Source organism: Euleptes europaea, chromosome 8 (assembly GCF_029931775.1).
Source record: "Euleptes europaea isolate rEulEur1 chromosome 8, rEulEur1.hap1, whole genome shotgun sequence".
In the NCBI taxonomy this organism is placed as follows: Eukaryota; Metazoa; Chordata; class Lepidosauria; order Squamata; family Sphaerodactylidae; genus Euleptes; species Euleptes europaea.
In genome coordinates, this window is record NC_079319.1 from 85,694,989 (window position 1) to 85,708,889 (window position 13,901).

The following is a 13,901-nucleotide window of genomic DNA, read 5'->3' on the forward strand; positions in this document are numbered from 1 at the left end:
GAGCATATTACTCAGACTTATTCTCACCTCTGATATAGAACAGAATTTTACTTGTTAACCAAAACAACAAAATACTGCATGTGTTATGCATCCCTGGGTTTCTAACAAGTTTCATTTAGAAACCGGCTACCCGAGATCAAAAAGCCACTCCCCGAGGAAGCCTGATAAGCGGTATCACATTATTCATTAGTCGTCCATTACTGATGCAACCTGCCATCTGTACCAGTTTGCAACTGTCAAATACTATAAAGTGCAACATCTTTGAACTTCCTGCTACTGGGATACATGCCTATGTTAATTTCTGTCTATGCCACACCTGCTGGGATGGAGGCCATTGTTAAAATGGGAGTATTACATTCAATTTTATGTTTACCAAATGGAAGCAACACTCTAAAAGTAGCCTCCCTCATCAAGCAAGATTGCAGTAGATGTTATTGCAAGGAGAAGCCTCTTCCGTGTTATCTCCCAAGTTTTATAGGGAAATCAAGATCTCGCAGGCATTGTGCAGTTCAGGATCTGTCTCTAGTCATGTTTCAAGCCGGGTTAACTGCTGTGGTAGCAACCAAATAGCTTTGGAAATGTATTTTGCACCGGAGAAAGGCAGTAGAAAACTCTTACAAAGGTTTTCCCCGACACTCATAAAACTGCAGTTACCAGGGGCAATCATGAAAATTGCATTTGTAGTGTCAATGTAATCTGATGAGAGGTGTAGCAAAAATACAAGATACAAAACTTTGGAGACTTAAGTACACTTGCTGATCTCATTAAATGACATGTGAAATGTGGAAAATAGTGCAGCAGCAACTGGGGTTTCAGCTTGGTGTAATGGTTAAGAGCGGTGGTTTGGAGTGCTGGATTCTGATCTGGAGATACGGGTTTGATTCCCCACTCCTACACATGAGCAGTGGAGGCCAATCTGGTGAGCCGGGTTGGTTTCCCCTCTCTTCCATATGAAGCCAGCTGGGTGATCTTGGGTTAGTCACAATTCTCTTTGAACTCTCTCAGCCCCACCTACCTCACAGGGTGTCTGTTGTGGGGAGGAGAAGGGAAGGTGATTGTAAGCCATTTTGATTCTTCCTTAAGTGGTAGAGAAAGTTGGCATATACAAACCTCTTCTATTTCCACTGAAGGAGGAAAGGTGGCATGGTATAGCACAATCTCCTCAGATCTCAGAAGCTAAGCAGGGTCAGTACTTGGAAGGGAGACTATCAAGGAAGGCTCTGCAGAGGATGGCAATGGCAAACCACCTCTGCTGCTCACTTGCCTTGAAAGCCCCTTGCCAGGGTTACCATAAGTCAGCTGTTACCTGATGGCACTTGACACACACACACACATTTCAACTGAACTCACTGTAGAACCTACAATAATAGCTGCAACATTGGCAGGGATATCAGAGAAGTGGGGATGGGGCTTCAATATCATGTGACTGCTCTTTTCTTAGCCATCCCACCACCAAAAGATGAGACTTGGCCACATTCCACGTGAAGCTGCATTTCGTGTATGGCGTTAATATATTATAATTCAACTTAGAGAGCCGCTGCCCAAAGGCAGAGATATTAATATCTAAAAGAAATAATATAAAAAAACTATACAATCTCATTTGATATCTCAGCCATTTTTCTTGAGAGCCAGAATTAGATTTCATACTGGAGAGATTAGTCAACATATTCATCACACGAACACATGAAGCTACTTTAAACTGAATCGTAAGAAAATAAGAAAAGCTCTGTTGGATCAGATGAAGGCCCATCAAGTACAGCAGTCTGTTCACACAGTGGCCAACCAAGAGCCTCTAGGAAGCCCACAAACAAGACCACTGCAGCAGCACTGTCCTGCCTGTGTTCCACACCACCTAATAAAACAGACATGATCCTCTGATCCTGGAGAGGACAGGTATGCATCATGACTATGATCAGAACTCTGGTCTATCAAAGTCAGAATTTTCTACTCAGACTGGCAGTGGTTCTCCAAGGTTTCAGGTAGAGCTCATACTACCAGCATCTTTCCACTGGAGAGGCTGGTAGCTGAACCTGTGGCCTTCTGCATGCAAAGCGTATGCTCTGCCCCGTCAGGAGCTCAAGAGGCTTGAACAAAGAACCTTAGGGTCTGAGGCTGGTTTCCACTTAATATGCTACCATGAACTGTGTGTATTCATGCCTCGGAACCCATTCCAGGCACAGAACAAAACATGAATTTGCAACATTGCCCTCTGTAATTGGCAGGCAGTATGAAACTGCTGAATTGGCCAGGCATGATAGAAATCTTAGTGATGTCTGGTGCAATTTCTTTTATCTTTGCCTGGTCTTTTCTGCTTGTTGAATTTCTTGTGACTACTTTTTCAGGTTCCTGCTGAAACCAAAAGCCCCAGAAACCCTTATGGTCTGGATTTGGGAATGAAGCTCACGGCTTCACTCTTGACCAGAAAGGATTTGATACCTCTATGATTTAGGAATGAATTGTTTTCTAGTTAATCCCTCCTTTTTGTATCTGTTCATATTTTTGCCAATAGTTCAGTTCTCCATTTCTCACTGCATATTTGTTTGTATTTTGTATACATTGTCAATGTTCATAATGCAGGTGGTATTTATACAATATATACTAGTCAAATGCATAATATATAATGTTGATTTACTGGTACACAAACAATGCAGAAACATGAGTATGCTTCAAGAAGGGGGAAATCCAGCGCTAACAACCAAAATGGCATTAGAATGAAGAATCTCAAGATCAGACAGCATTAGAAAGAAGCAAAAAGTAGATCAGGTAGGATGAAACAGCACGGGTGTGAAATTTGAAATCATAACTAATAATAACCATGATTGTGAGCCAGGGTGGCATAGTGGTTAACAAGAGTGGACTCTAATCTGGGGAGCCAGGTTTGATTCTCCACTCCTCCACCTCGGGCTAGTCACAGTTCTCTCCAAACTCTTGCAGCCCCACCTACCTCACAAGATGTCTGTTGCGGGGAGAGGAAGGGAAGGCAAATGTAAGCTGCTTTGAGACTCCTTAAAGGTAGAGAAAATCGGGGTATAAAACCTATGCTTTCAATTTAAAATTATGCTCACAGCAATTTAAAGTACTTCAGTTTAATACTTGTAGCCACTTGAATACCAGATGGATTCAGAAAACAGCAGCAGAATCCTCTGGTATTGCCAACATGTCTAGCATGAAGGGTCAGGTTCTTTCTTAAGTTCCAAGCTTAAGCCAGGAGTGGCAGTTTAAAGTTAAAGGTCTTGACTTGCCTTCATTTAGTAAAAGCAATACTTCAGAGCTTACTTTGAGTGTGTACAAAAGAAAAGGAAGCAAAAAAAGACAAATCAAGAGGCAAGTCCTGTCTGGTTTTCACAAAGTACAGAAGATTTCAGATAACATAACAGGGAAGTGGATGGTTTTGAACAAGCAGTTGAAATAACCCGGCTCTGTTAATGTGAACATTTAGATCGAGGGTTTTTAGACCAGATAATCCCCATCCTATACTCTTATTACACTTGTATATTCAGGAGTTTCTGATTGCCTAACTTATTCATGTGGCAGCTTCACAACTACTTTAAGGGAAACAGCATAAAAATATTAATTTAAGTAATTCTCTTTCATTTGTGAGTGAAGTCCTTGTTTTATTTATTGAGACTGGGCGTGGTGTGGTAGGGAAAAACTGGTTTCAAATCAAAGTACATTTATTGGTATAATTTATAGCATTAGGAGAAAAATTAAAATTCATGAAAAAAAAATTGTATTCAGTGTTCACAGGCTGAGGGGAACCTGGGGGGAGGGAATTGTCTTCTTTTTAAAATGTAAATAAGTGCCAATATTATCTTGACAGCTTCAAGATAGTTCTCAACATTATCTCCTGCTAACTCAAAAGTAAATTTGGAGTGAAGGCTATTCTCCAGTCTCAGCACATCTTGTTTCTCGCTCAGTTTCTTGCAGACCTCTTGTGCCTGGGCACAGTTCACCTCAGAATGAGACAGATGTCCCAATAAAAGAGTGAGGTATGCTCAAAGGGTGACTTTGTCAAGAGTTGTGCTGGTCACTTTTTTGTGTTTTAGATCACAAGTACACAAGATCAAAAGGTTGGAAGAGACCACAAGGGCCATCCAGTCCCACCCCCTGCCATGCAGGATCCCACAATCAAAGCACTCTCAACAGATGGCCATCCAGCCTCTGCTTAAAGACCTCCAAAGATGGGGACTCCACCACCCTCCGAGGCAGATGCAATATAATTTTCTGTATATCATGTATAACAGTGTTTAGAGGGAAAGTGGCAGGGTGTAGCCCTATCTCATCACATCTCGGAAGCTAAGCAGGGTCATTACTTGGATGGGAGACTGCCCAGGAGCACTTTGAGAGCATCATGGTGTAGTGGTTAAGAGTGGTGGACTCTAATCTGGAGAACCAGGTTTGATTCCCCACTCCTTCACATGAGCGGTGGACTATAACCTGGTGAACCAGGTTGGTTTCCCCACTCCTACACATGAAGCTGGGTGACCCTGGGCTAGTCACAGTTCTAATGGGCATGCCAGTCAGCTATGAGGAGAGGCTGGAAAATCCCTGTCACCTCAGCTAGTGCTAAGTCGACTGAACATAGAAATAGAAATGAAGTAAACGAGATGGGTAGAAGCTGGGCTGCCAAGAGTTCAGCCACTAACTGCCAAGTAGCCGAAAACCACTAACTGCCAAGATTGCTGACGCCATGAATTAACATTATTTCCCAGCTTTAGCTCCCACCACTATCTCCCCCACCACTATCTCTCAAAAGAGAAGGAACTGTAGCAACAAGGAAATGACAAGGGACAAGGAAATATGTACGTTACCCAATTGAAGGTGTAAGATAGGAGGCTTTCCAAATATGGGCAGTGCCAAAATGTATGATTGCTTGGACCTTGGGTGGAAATGTTTGGAGAACTGTTCAAGCCTTGCTATGCTGCTTTTCTCCAGAGAGGTGAGTGCCTCTTGACTATCGGTCCTCTTAGAGCTCTCTCCCCCTCACCTACCTCACAAGGTGTCTGTTGTGGGGAGGGGAAGGGAAGGTGATTGTAAGCTGCTTTGAGACTCCTTAAAGATAGAAATAAGCGAGATATAAAAACCAACTCTTCCTTTTTCTTCGCAGAAGAAGGCAATGGCAAACCACCTCTGCTTCTCACTTGCATTGAAAGCCACTTGCTGGAGTTATCATAAGTCGGCTGCATCTTGACAACACTTAACACACACATAACAATATTTACATAAGTAAGGAAAGTTTGTTTCTAAAACAAATGCCTACCACCAGTGGTGGCCTGGAACTTGGTCACATTGTGGTACACACCGGTATTTGGGGTGAAAAGGTTTACCCCATTCTGCCCCTTTTATTTATCCATGGGTACTGTCTGATCTACTTTCCACTCCTCTTGAATTCTCCTTTACAAGAATTAACAAAATCAATTAGGGAGCTATGCACAATACTCCTCAACTTTACGTTCCTTCTGTACATGTGCATAGTTTCCACAACCACAAAACTGTTATGTGATAAGGAATGGGCTCACCCCATATCAGCAACTAGCACAGTGGCTGGATCTGTAATTCACAAAATATATTTATTTCAGGACATTTACATGCTGCCTCTCCTTGCTTGTTGGGGTACACGTCAATTATCAATACATGCTTCTGTGGGAGCTAAAAGCAAAAGAAAATTGGGGTGTGTGTGTGTGTGAAATCTTAAATATTTTAAAATTGATTAATTTTCACATGTGGAGTCCATGCATGGCTAGCTAGCTCTGCATTTTCATTTCTCCACTCCCAAAGCATGATGCCCTTTGCAAGCATCAGGTGATAACAGACTTCCATTACATTTAGTGTGAGATAGATAACCGGCCATTTTGCTGTCATGCCCAATCTGTTAAACAATCATTTTTTTTATGAAATGTATGGGTGATAAGAAAGAAAGTGAGGGAATCTAGCAGCCAGGGGTAAAAAAAAAAATTATGTGTTGAAGCATCTAAAAATTGACAATGGATGTGATGAGTGTGGAAAGTGTGAGCCTTCATTGCTACTGCTGAAAGGTAATTCAGAGGGTGCACCTTTATTCTGGATTAATAACTTGAAATGCTTCTTGCCTTCCAATGCAACAGAAAAATAGGGGAAAGGAGGTCTATACACACAACTCATCAAGTTGGAGCAGCGTCCCTGGACCAAATGTCCCACATTATAATAATATGCTTTCTACACAGAGAAAACAAGACATTAGGGAGAAAGATTCTTGCCTAACCTTTTCCTGATATGTAACTTGGCTCAGTATATGAATTTATCTGTCCACCTTGGAACGGCTCACCTGGATAAGGGCACTAACTTCCTCATTCCTTCTGCTAAGTGTACTGACCAAGACTGTACGTACGTGTGGGCAGCATTCTGACATACAAAGACAGATGCACTGTAGGCGCATGCACATAGATTTGCTAGTGTTAAGAAGAAGAAGAAGAAGAGTTGGTTTTTATATGTTGACTTTCTCTGTCACTTAAGGGAGAATCAAACCGGCTTACAATCACCTTCCCTTCCCCTCCCCACAACAGACACCCTGTGAGGTAGGTGAGGCTGAGAGAGAATGACTTGCCCAAGGTCACCTAGCCGGCTTCATGTGTAGGTGCAGGGAAACAAATCCAGTTCAGTTAACCTTTTACTCTGGCTGAAACTAAAGAAATTATTTCTTCACACAATGCATAGTTACATTGTGGAACTCCCTGCCCCAGGATGTGGTGATGGGTGCCAACTTGGAAGGCTTTAAGAGGGGAGTGGACATATTCATGGAGGATAGGGCTATCCGTGGCTACTAATAAAAATGAATACTAGTCATGATGCATACCTATTCTCTTCAGTATCAGAGGAGCATGCCTATTATATTAGGTGCTGCAGACACAGGCAGGATGCTGCTACAGTCGTCTTGCTTGTGGGCTTCCTAGAGGTACCTGGTTGGCCACTGTGTGAACAGACTGCTGGACTTGATGGGCCTGGGTCTGATCCAGCATCTTATGTTCTTATGTACACGACTGGATCGCCCAGCCTTTTGTTTTCTGAGTACCTACTTGGGTCTATTCTAGAATGCCAAGAGATTATGATAAATGCTTCTTAGCATTTTTTTCTGATAGTTGTCCCTCATCGAGATCTAAAATCCTGTCCTTTCTCTGGTATATTTATTTGGGTGAGCAGTTGAACTTGAAGAATCAAGATGGTGTCCTGAGCAGACACACAGGCACATTGCTCCTGCCTATATTGTGGTTTTAAGATAAATATTTTACTTTTCATCCGTTGGCCACATTTGGAAGTGGAATTGCTGCTTATGACCCCTAGATTCCCTTGCTTTGTCTTCTGGTAAACCAGTTCTACATTGTCGCTTTTGTATCTGTTGTGATGGGAGCCAGTAAATGGCAGCAGGATGTGGAGGAAGTTGCTCCTCCACCTGCTAGTATACAGACTAAAATAGCTGATTATTTTGTTGTGGGGGACCCTATAATCTGTAATATCCCTGTTTCTAATTATTTCAACCTTTTGGGAGCAGTTGAACCTCTGCAGTGGTTGATGCTATGGGGTGAGTGTAAGGCAAATGAAACCCAACAACGGTTCCAAGCAGTGAAACAATAATGCATCCATAAGCAGCGCCACCAATGTGGATGCAGTACCACTGATGCGCATAAACCAGCATTATAAGCCTGGAAAGAACTTTTAGCAAACTAATAAGCTTTGTCCAGATGCTTGTCCGAAAAGACAGTAAACACCACACAAAGTACAAATGAAGCTGAAGCCACTAACCCATTACTGCACTGAAGAGAAGCACTGTTTCCGCAGGGCACATTGACCAAATGCAGTCATCCTCTAACAACAGTTGCCTTGTGACAGCTCACCATCCAGCATCATCTCTATGGCCATTTATTCATGGAAGGTTTTGCATTGGATTTGTCACTCTATAGATGCACATTTTCCCCATCTGAATTCTCAAAACTCTGCATGGTGGCTTATTTTTGAGTTTTGAGAATACGGATGGGGGGAAAGTGCATCTAAAGAGTGGCAAATCCAATGCAAAACCTTCCATGAATAAATGGCCTATGTCTGGGAAGAACTGCCAGTGGAAAACATATGTCCTCCACATCAGCATGTGGTTGGAACCAGAGCAGACGGCAGCAGCAACCACATTGGCTTACTCCTCGCCATAGGATCATGGTGCTTGCTGCAAATGGGTTCATTGAGGATATAAGCATTTTCCAGCAGGTGTTTTCATCAGGGCCAACCGACTTATGCTTGATTGTCCAGTTTTACTAAGAACAATGAAGTCTTGAGGGATGGAAATTTGATTGCAGGAATGGTGCTAGGAAGAAGATGCTCAACTCCTTCCCTAGGGGGCCACTTCTGTGATCAAAATAGCATTTGCATCCCCAGTCTGGCCTGTAATTTCCTGTGTCTCCTCTGGACCCCCTTCTGGAAAAAAATGGTGTAACACTTGCAATTTTCCAGTCCTCCAATACCAAAGTAAATTTTAGCAACAAGTCTGACATTCTGGCAAGAAGACCACATACATTATCTGGTTGTAAACCTTACAAAAGCCCCATAAGGTAGACAATGTTATTACCCCCATATTTCAGGGAAGGAGGCTGACACTCAGATAATGTGGGCATAAGGCCATGTAGTGAGTGAAGAGGGTATCCGAACTAGAGACCCCCCTCCCACAACTCACAGAGAGCCAGCATGGTGTAGTGGTTAGGAGCAGTGGACTCTAATCTGGAGAAATGAGTTTGATTCTCCATTCTTCCACATGAGCGGCGGATTCTAATCTGGTGAACTGGGTTGGTTTCCTCACTCCTCCATATGAAGCCAGCTGGGTGACCTTGGGCTAATCACAGTTCTCTTAGAGCTCTCTCAGCCCCACCTACCTCACAAGGTGTCCGTTGTGGGGAGAGGAAGGGAAGGCGATTTTAAGCCAATCTGATTTTCCTTAAAAGGTAGAAAAAATTGGGGTATAAAAACCAACTCCTCCTCCTCTTCTCTTTATCAGCCTCTGAACTCACCATCTCCTTAAACAGGGGGTGTTTCCTTAACACTCAAAAGCCAAATGCAACTCTTGTTACAATGGTACTCTGCCTGGCATTTCAACACTCCCTTTTCAGCAACCAATTTGCCCATTAAGTGCTCCTCACAAGCTTCTTTATGCACTATGACACTGAGTAGCAACAAGGGCTCAGTTAAGCATCAGAGTAGTTTGGTTACATTTACAAAGCAATTAGCAGCACTTTGGTGGAGCTCAGTTGCCTTGTAAACTAGTTGCGGATGCCTTAAACGGTGACTTTTACAAGGAGAGATTCTTGCTGAAAGTGCTTGCAAGGCGACAGCCAAAGCAATAAACTACAACGCTCACATTCAAGCTGGGCAAATTAGCCTATTAATACACAACTGGTCCTGTACTTTGCCAGCACTACTTGTAGCTTGCTTGTTGCTTTCTGTTAAGTCGACAATTGTCAATAAAAGTAAAAAAAAAAATGTTTTATGAGTAGGGTTGCCAACCTCCAGGTACTTGGCTAAGGAATTATTCAGTACGAGGCCACCAACATACCGTACCAATACAATAATATTACAAACTCACCCGGCCTCAACCTTGCAGCTCCTGGAATGTGACTCTTAGTCCGTTAATTTGCTAAATCACAGCACGATGCTATGTAAGGAAAATACCTGTGGCAGGTGCAGCCAATACCCTCTGTCTCTGTTGTGTCATGGTAAAAATCCTGCTATACTGTAACCTAGTATAGACTGCAACGTATAAGTTTTGCAGGATTTTTACCATGACACAACAGTTCAGAGATAGAGGGTATTGGCTGCACCTGCCACAGGTATATTGTGACGGCCTATGGCTATACAATAAAAACTTTTACCTGCCACAGGTATTGTCCTTACATAGCATAGTGCTCTGGTGAGACGCTCCTAGTACGCTCCTATTGTTTGGTAACTTCCAGGTACTAGCTGGAGATCTCCTGCTATTACACCTGATCTCCAGCCGATAGAGATCAGTTCACCTGCAGAAAATGGCCACTTTGGCAATTGGACTCTATGGCACTGAAGTCCCTCCCCAAACACCACCCTCTTCAGGCTCCACCCCAAAAATCTCCTGCTGGTGGCGAAGAGGGACCTGGCAACCCTAGGCCCATCCCATGGATGCCACCGCCATCTTAAAGGGATTTAAAAACACCACAAGGCCACAGAACGGTGGACTGAAACACTCTTCCCCCCTTCAAGTGCCAAAATGGCCATGGGGATAGGCACTGTGGCCATTTCAGCACTTGTAACGTGGGCGGGGAGAGAAGAGCATTCCAGCCTGCCATGGTGCAGGCCTGATTTGGCCCTAGAATTCATGGTTCGGATCCATGGGAGCTGACATGATTAGTTTGGCCCTAGCAGGCCTCCATACCATTTAAACTGACTTAGACACATTCAGGTCAAAGATCCTAAACCAATTTATCCCTGGTCGTAATTGGGTATGATCATGGACCTGCTTTCCTATGCATCCAGAAATAAAATTAAAACCCCAAATAAAAACGTCCTTCATCCATACATTACCCGACCGTCTTTACTACCCAAAACCTGGTTAGAAGAAGAAGAAGAGTTGGTTTTTATATGCCGACTTTCTCTGCCACTTAAGGGAGACTCAAACGGGCTTACAATCACCTTCCCTTCCCCTCCCCACAACAGACACCCTGTGAGGTAGGTGGGGCTGTGAGAGCTCTTAATAGAACTGTAACTTGCCCAAGGTCACCCAGCTGGCTTCGTGTGGAGGAGTGGGGAAACCAACCCAGTTCACCAGATTAGCCTCCGCCGCTCATGTGGAGGAGTGGGGAATCAAACCTGGTTCTCTAGATCAGAGTCCACCACTCCAAACCACCGCTCTTAACCACTACACCACACTGGTGTAGAATGCATGAGAGAAATGACTTGATTATGGAGCCCTTGTAAAATTCCACAACTAAGAAAGGGGAATAAAAATGGCCCTTTGTATTTTTATTCATGACCAAGTGACAAAGCTGTTAACTTGTTTTAATTAATTACATGATAGTCTGGGCTGTGGTGGTGAATCAGGATCATTCTGTAGTTTTCTGCAGTTCATATCTTGTGGGTCAGCCTGCCGACTCTTCCTCAGATGGAGAGGAACTAGAGGGAGACGGCAGGGTGAAAACTGAGAAGCAGCCCCAGCAGACAGAAGATAGTGAAAGGAATGAAGACCAGGAACATAAGAGCCTAAGAAAAGCCCTGCTGGATCAGACCAAGGCCCATCATGTCCAGAAATCTATTCACACAGTAGCCAACCAGGGACCTCTAGGAGGTCAACAAACAAGATGACTACAGCAGCATTATCCTGTCTGCGTTCCACAGCACCTAATATAACAGGCATGCTCCTCTGATACTATGCATTGGGTGAAGAAATACTTCCTTTTATCTGTTTTGAATCTCTCACCCTCCAGCTTCAGCAGATGACCCCGTGTTCTGGTATTATGAGAGAGGGAGAAAAGCTTCTCCTTGTCCACTCTCTCAATACCATGCATACCATGCATAATTTTATATGACTCTATCATGTCTCCCCTTAACCACCTTCTTTCCAATCTAAACAGCCCTAAACCCTAATGAAGTCTCACCGGCTCTGTAGCCTGGCAGCTCAGGAGAACCACCTGTGTCTGGGGTTCAGCCACAGGTGGCCTCACCTGGAGGGTCACCAAGCCTAGTCGAGCAGAGATGCCAGAAGATCAGGGCCATGACAGAAAGCTGTCGGAAAAGTGCAAGGCTACAGGTTTTGCACAGAGCACTGAGCAATGATGAAACTGGGCTGGTCTGCATTAAGATAAAGCCTATTTAGGCAGGCAATGAGCTCAGCATTTTGTGGAAGCAACTTGTTCACTTGCAGCCACCTCGGGTCTCTAATTTTCTCTGGACTCCTGACCCTGGGAATTGAACCTGCCCCTGAATTTGGATTACCCCTCTGCTTAGACTGCTTAGACAGATTAACCACTGGCTGATTGGAGAGGTCAATGGCAGCAAAAAGAGAGACCAGTAATGACAGGGAACTACTCGGTGTCTTGTCTTCTTCTGGTATGAATATTTTCTGTAAAATCACCAGAAACCTTGTAAATGTCTATTATCCTCAATTTAGGGAAAAGAGACTACAGGGATCAACATTTGATTAACTGGCCTCAAGAAGAAACCCACTATTATTAGGAACATACCAGTATGTCTGTTCTTTCTTTCACACATCAACATTCCTTGTGAAAACAGAAGCAAACTAAATCAAGCAGACATCTACTCTACTGAATCCTGATACCAGCTGTTTCTCCCCAATAGTTTCAGTAGCATACTGAGTTCTGTTGACTATTTCTAAGGTTAATTAATGAGTGCTTATGTTCTTGGCAGACCAAAATACACCCAAACTTGCAATAAATCAAAAGCCCTTGCTCTCATGGAGACTGTGGGAACTTTGGGAACCATGGGGTGCTGGGGCCAATCACAAATTGTTGAGCGAATACAAGCCAAACATCCTCCTACAAATGGAGGCAGCTATGTCTGAGTGAGCGCTCCCTTCATTTACAAAGGTGATGCCTCTTGGGACATATTCTGTGATTCACACAACCATCCGGACACAGGAGAGAGAAAGGAAGAGGTGAGAACACTTATACAACACTGAGAGTTCTCCCCTGAATATAAATGTCCCATAGATTAGTAGCGCAAACAGGCAACTGAAACGTTTTTGGAATATTAAACTCCCCAACTGCTCCTGCACACTCAGCAAAACAGACACATTACCAGCGAGGAAAATTTTACATCTTCTTGTTAGAACACAATGCACAGCAAAAAAAGGTTCTGAAATACTTTTGCCAATTGTCTGGGAGTTTGAAAAGTCAGTTTCCATGGCTATCCAGCAGGTCCTAGAGACAAACGTAAGCCACTGGGGGTGGGGTAGACAACTAGCAACACAACACAGCAGCACATATTTGAATGCAAATTGTTGGCTTAGCAGATTCCAGTAAACTGATGTGCACAAAATGGTATTGACGAAGTATTTATAAATTTTTAAAAATTGAAAATTATGCCTGACTACCCAGATCAGTATGTATTTATGATCCCCCCCACCCCATGGGTATGTGCAGTAAGTAGTTCTTCCGTTATTCTGATTCAGGGTGTCACAACCTTTTGTACAGGCTGAGGAACCCAAAGAGTTTGCCATTACTTGTCTCACAGAAAGCAAAACGCAGAAGGACAGGCCGTACCTTTCCAACATACTGTGGGTCGGGTCCCATGTGCTCTTCTAAAACAAAGAACTGGTTCCACACCCATCCACGTTTGGGGCGATGGTGCACTTCTGTTTCCCCCTCGATCTGTTTGGTCTGGTTTCTGGTCACCTTGATGGAGCCATGGTGTGCAGTCCCATAACACCTCTGCACGAAACAGAGACAAATGAGGACTGGACAGATGCAAGATGTGCTCGTAATTCTCATTGTAGGACCGCTTTCCACTCCAAGGTGTTTTCTTCCCCTTTCTCCTCTTTTTCGTCTTTCCCACTGTAATCCACTAATAGGCTCCCACCGGGAAAGGAAGGAACTGATGTAAACAAACAGTCCAGATCATTTTTTTAAGTCTGTCCATGGTTCAGCCGCCCATTGGTCAGAGTGCCATTTACATCATGAACAGGGACGTGAGGAAACAGCTGCTGTTTATTCCAGAATCTTCACAACCGACAGCTGGAGTCATACATTTTCATACCTAATAGGGGGGAAAGAGAAAAGGAAAAATAAAACACTTTACACATCACTAGGAATAGTAATTTCAGATTTTTGACCTCCAGTAAGAATATTCTGATCACTGCATTAACAAATCCTGTCAAGGGAATACCCAACAGCAACCAATATTCC

General features: G+C 43.5%; 1 protein-coding gene across 1 annotated transcript in view; it reads right to left on the reverse strand.

The window, feature by feature from the left end:
• The window catches only part of CDH18 (cadherin 18), a 222,992-nt gene extending 209,385 nt beyond the window's left edge, over positions 1-13,607 (reverse strand). Inside the window, exon 1 of the mRNA XM_056854114.1 lies at positions 13,260-13,607. Within this exon, the coding sequence (XP_056710092.1) occupies positions 13,260-13,487 (228 nt within the window). The 5' untranslated portion in view covers positions 13,488-13,607. The remainder of the gene's footprint in view (positions 1-13,259) is intronic.
• Between the last annotated feature and the right edge of the window lie 294 nt (positions 13,608-13,901).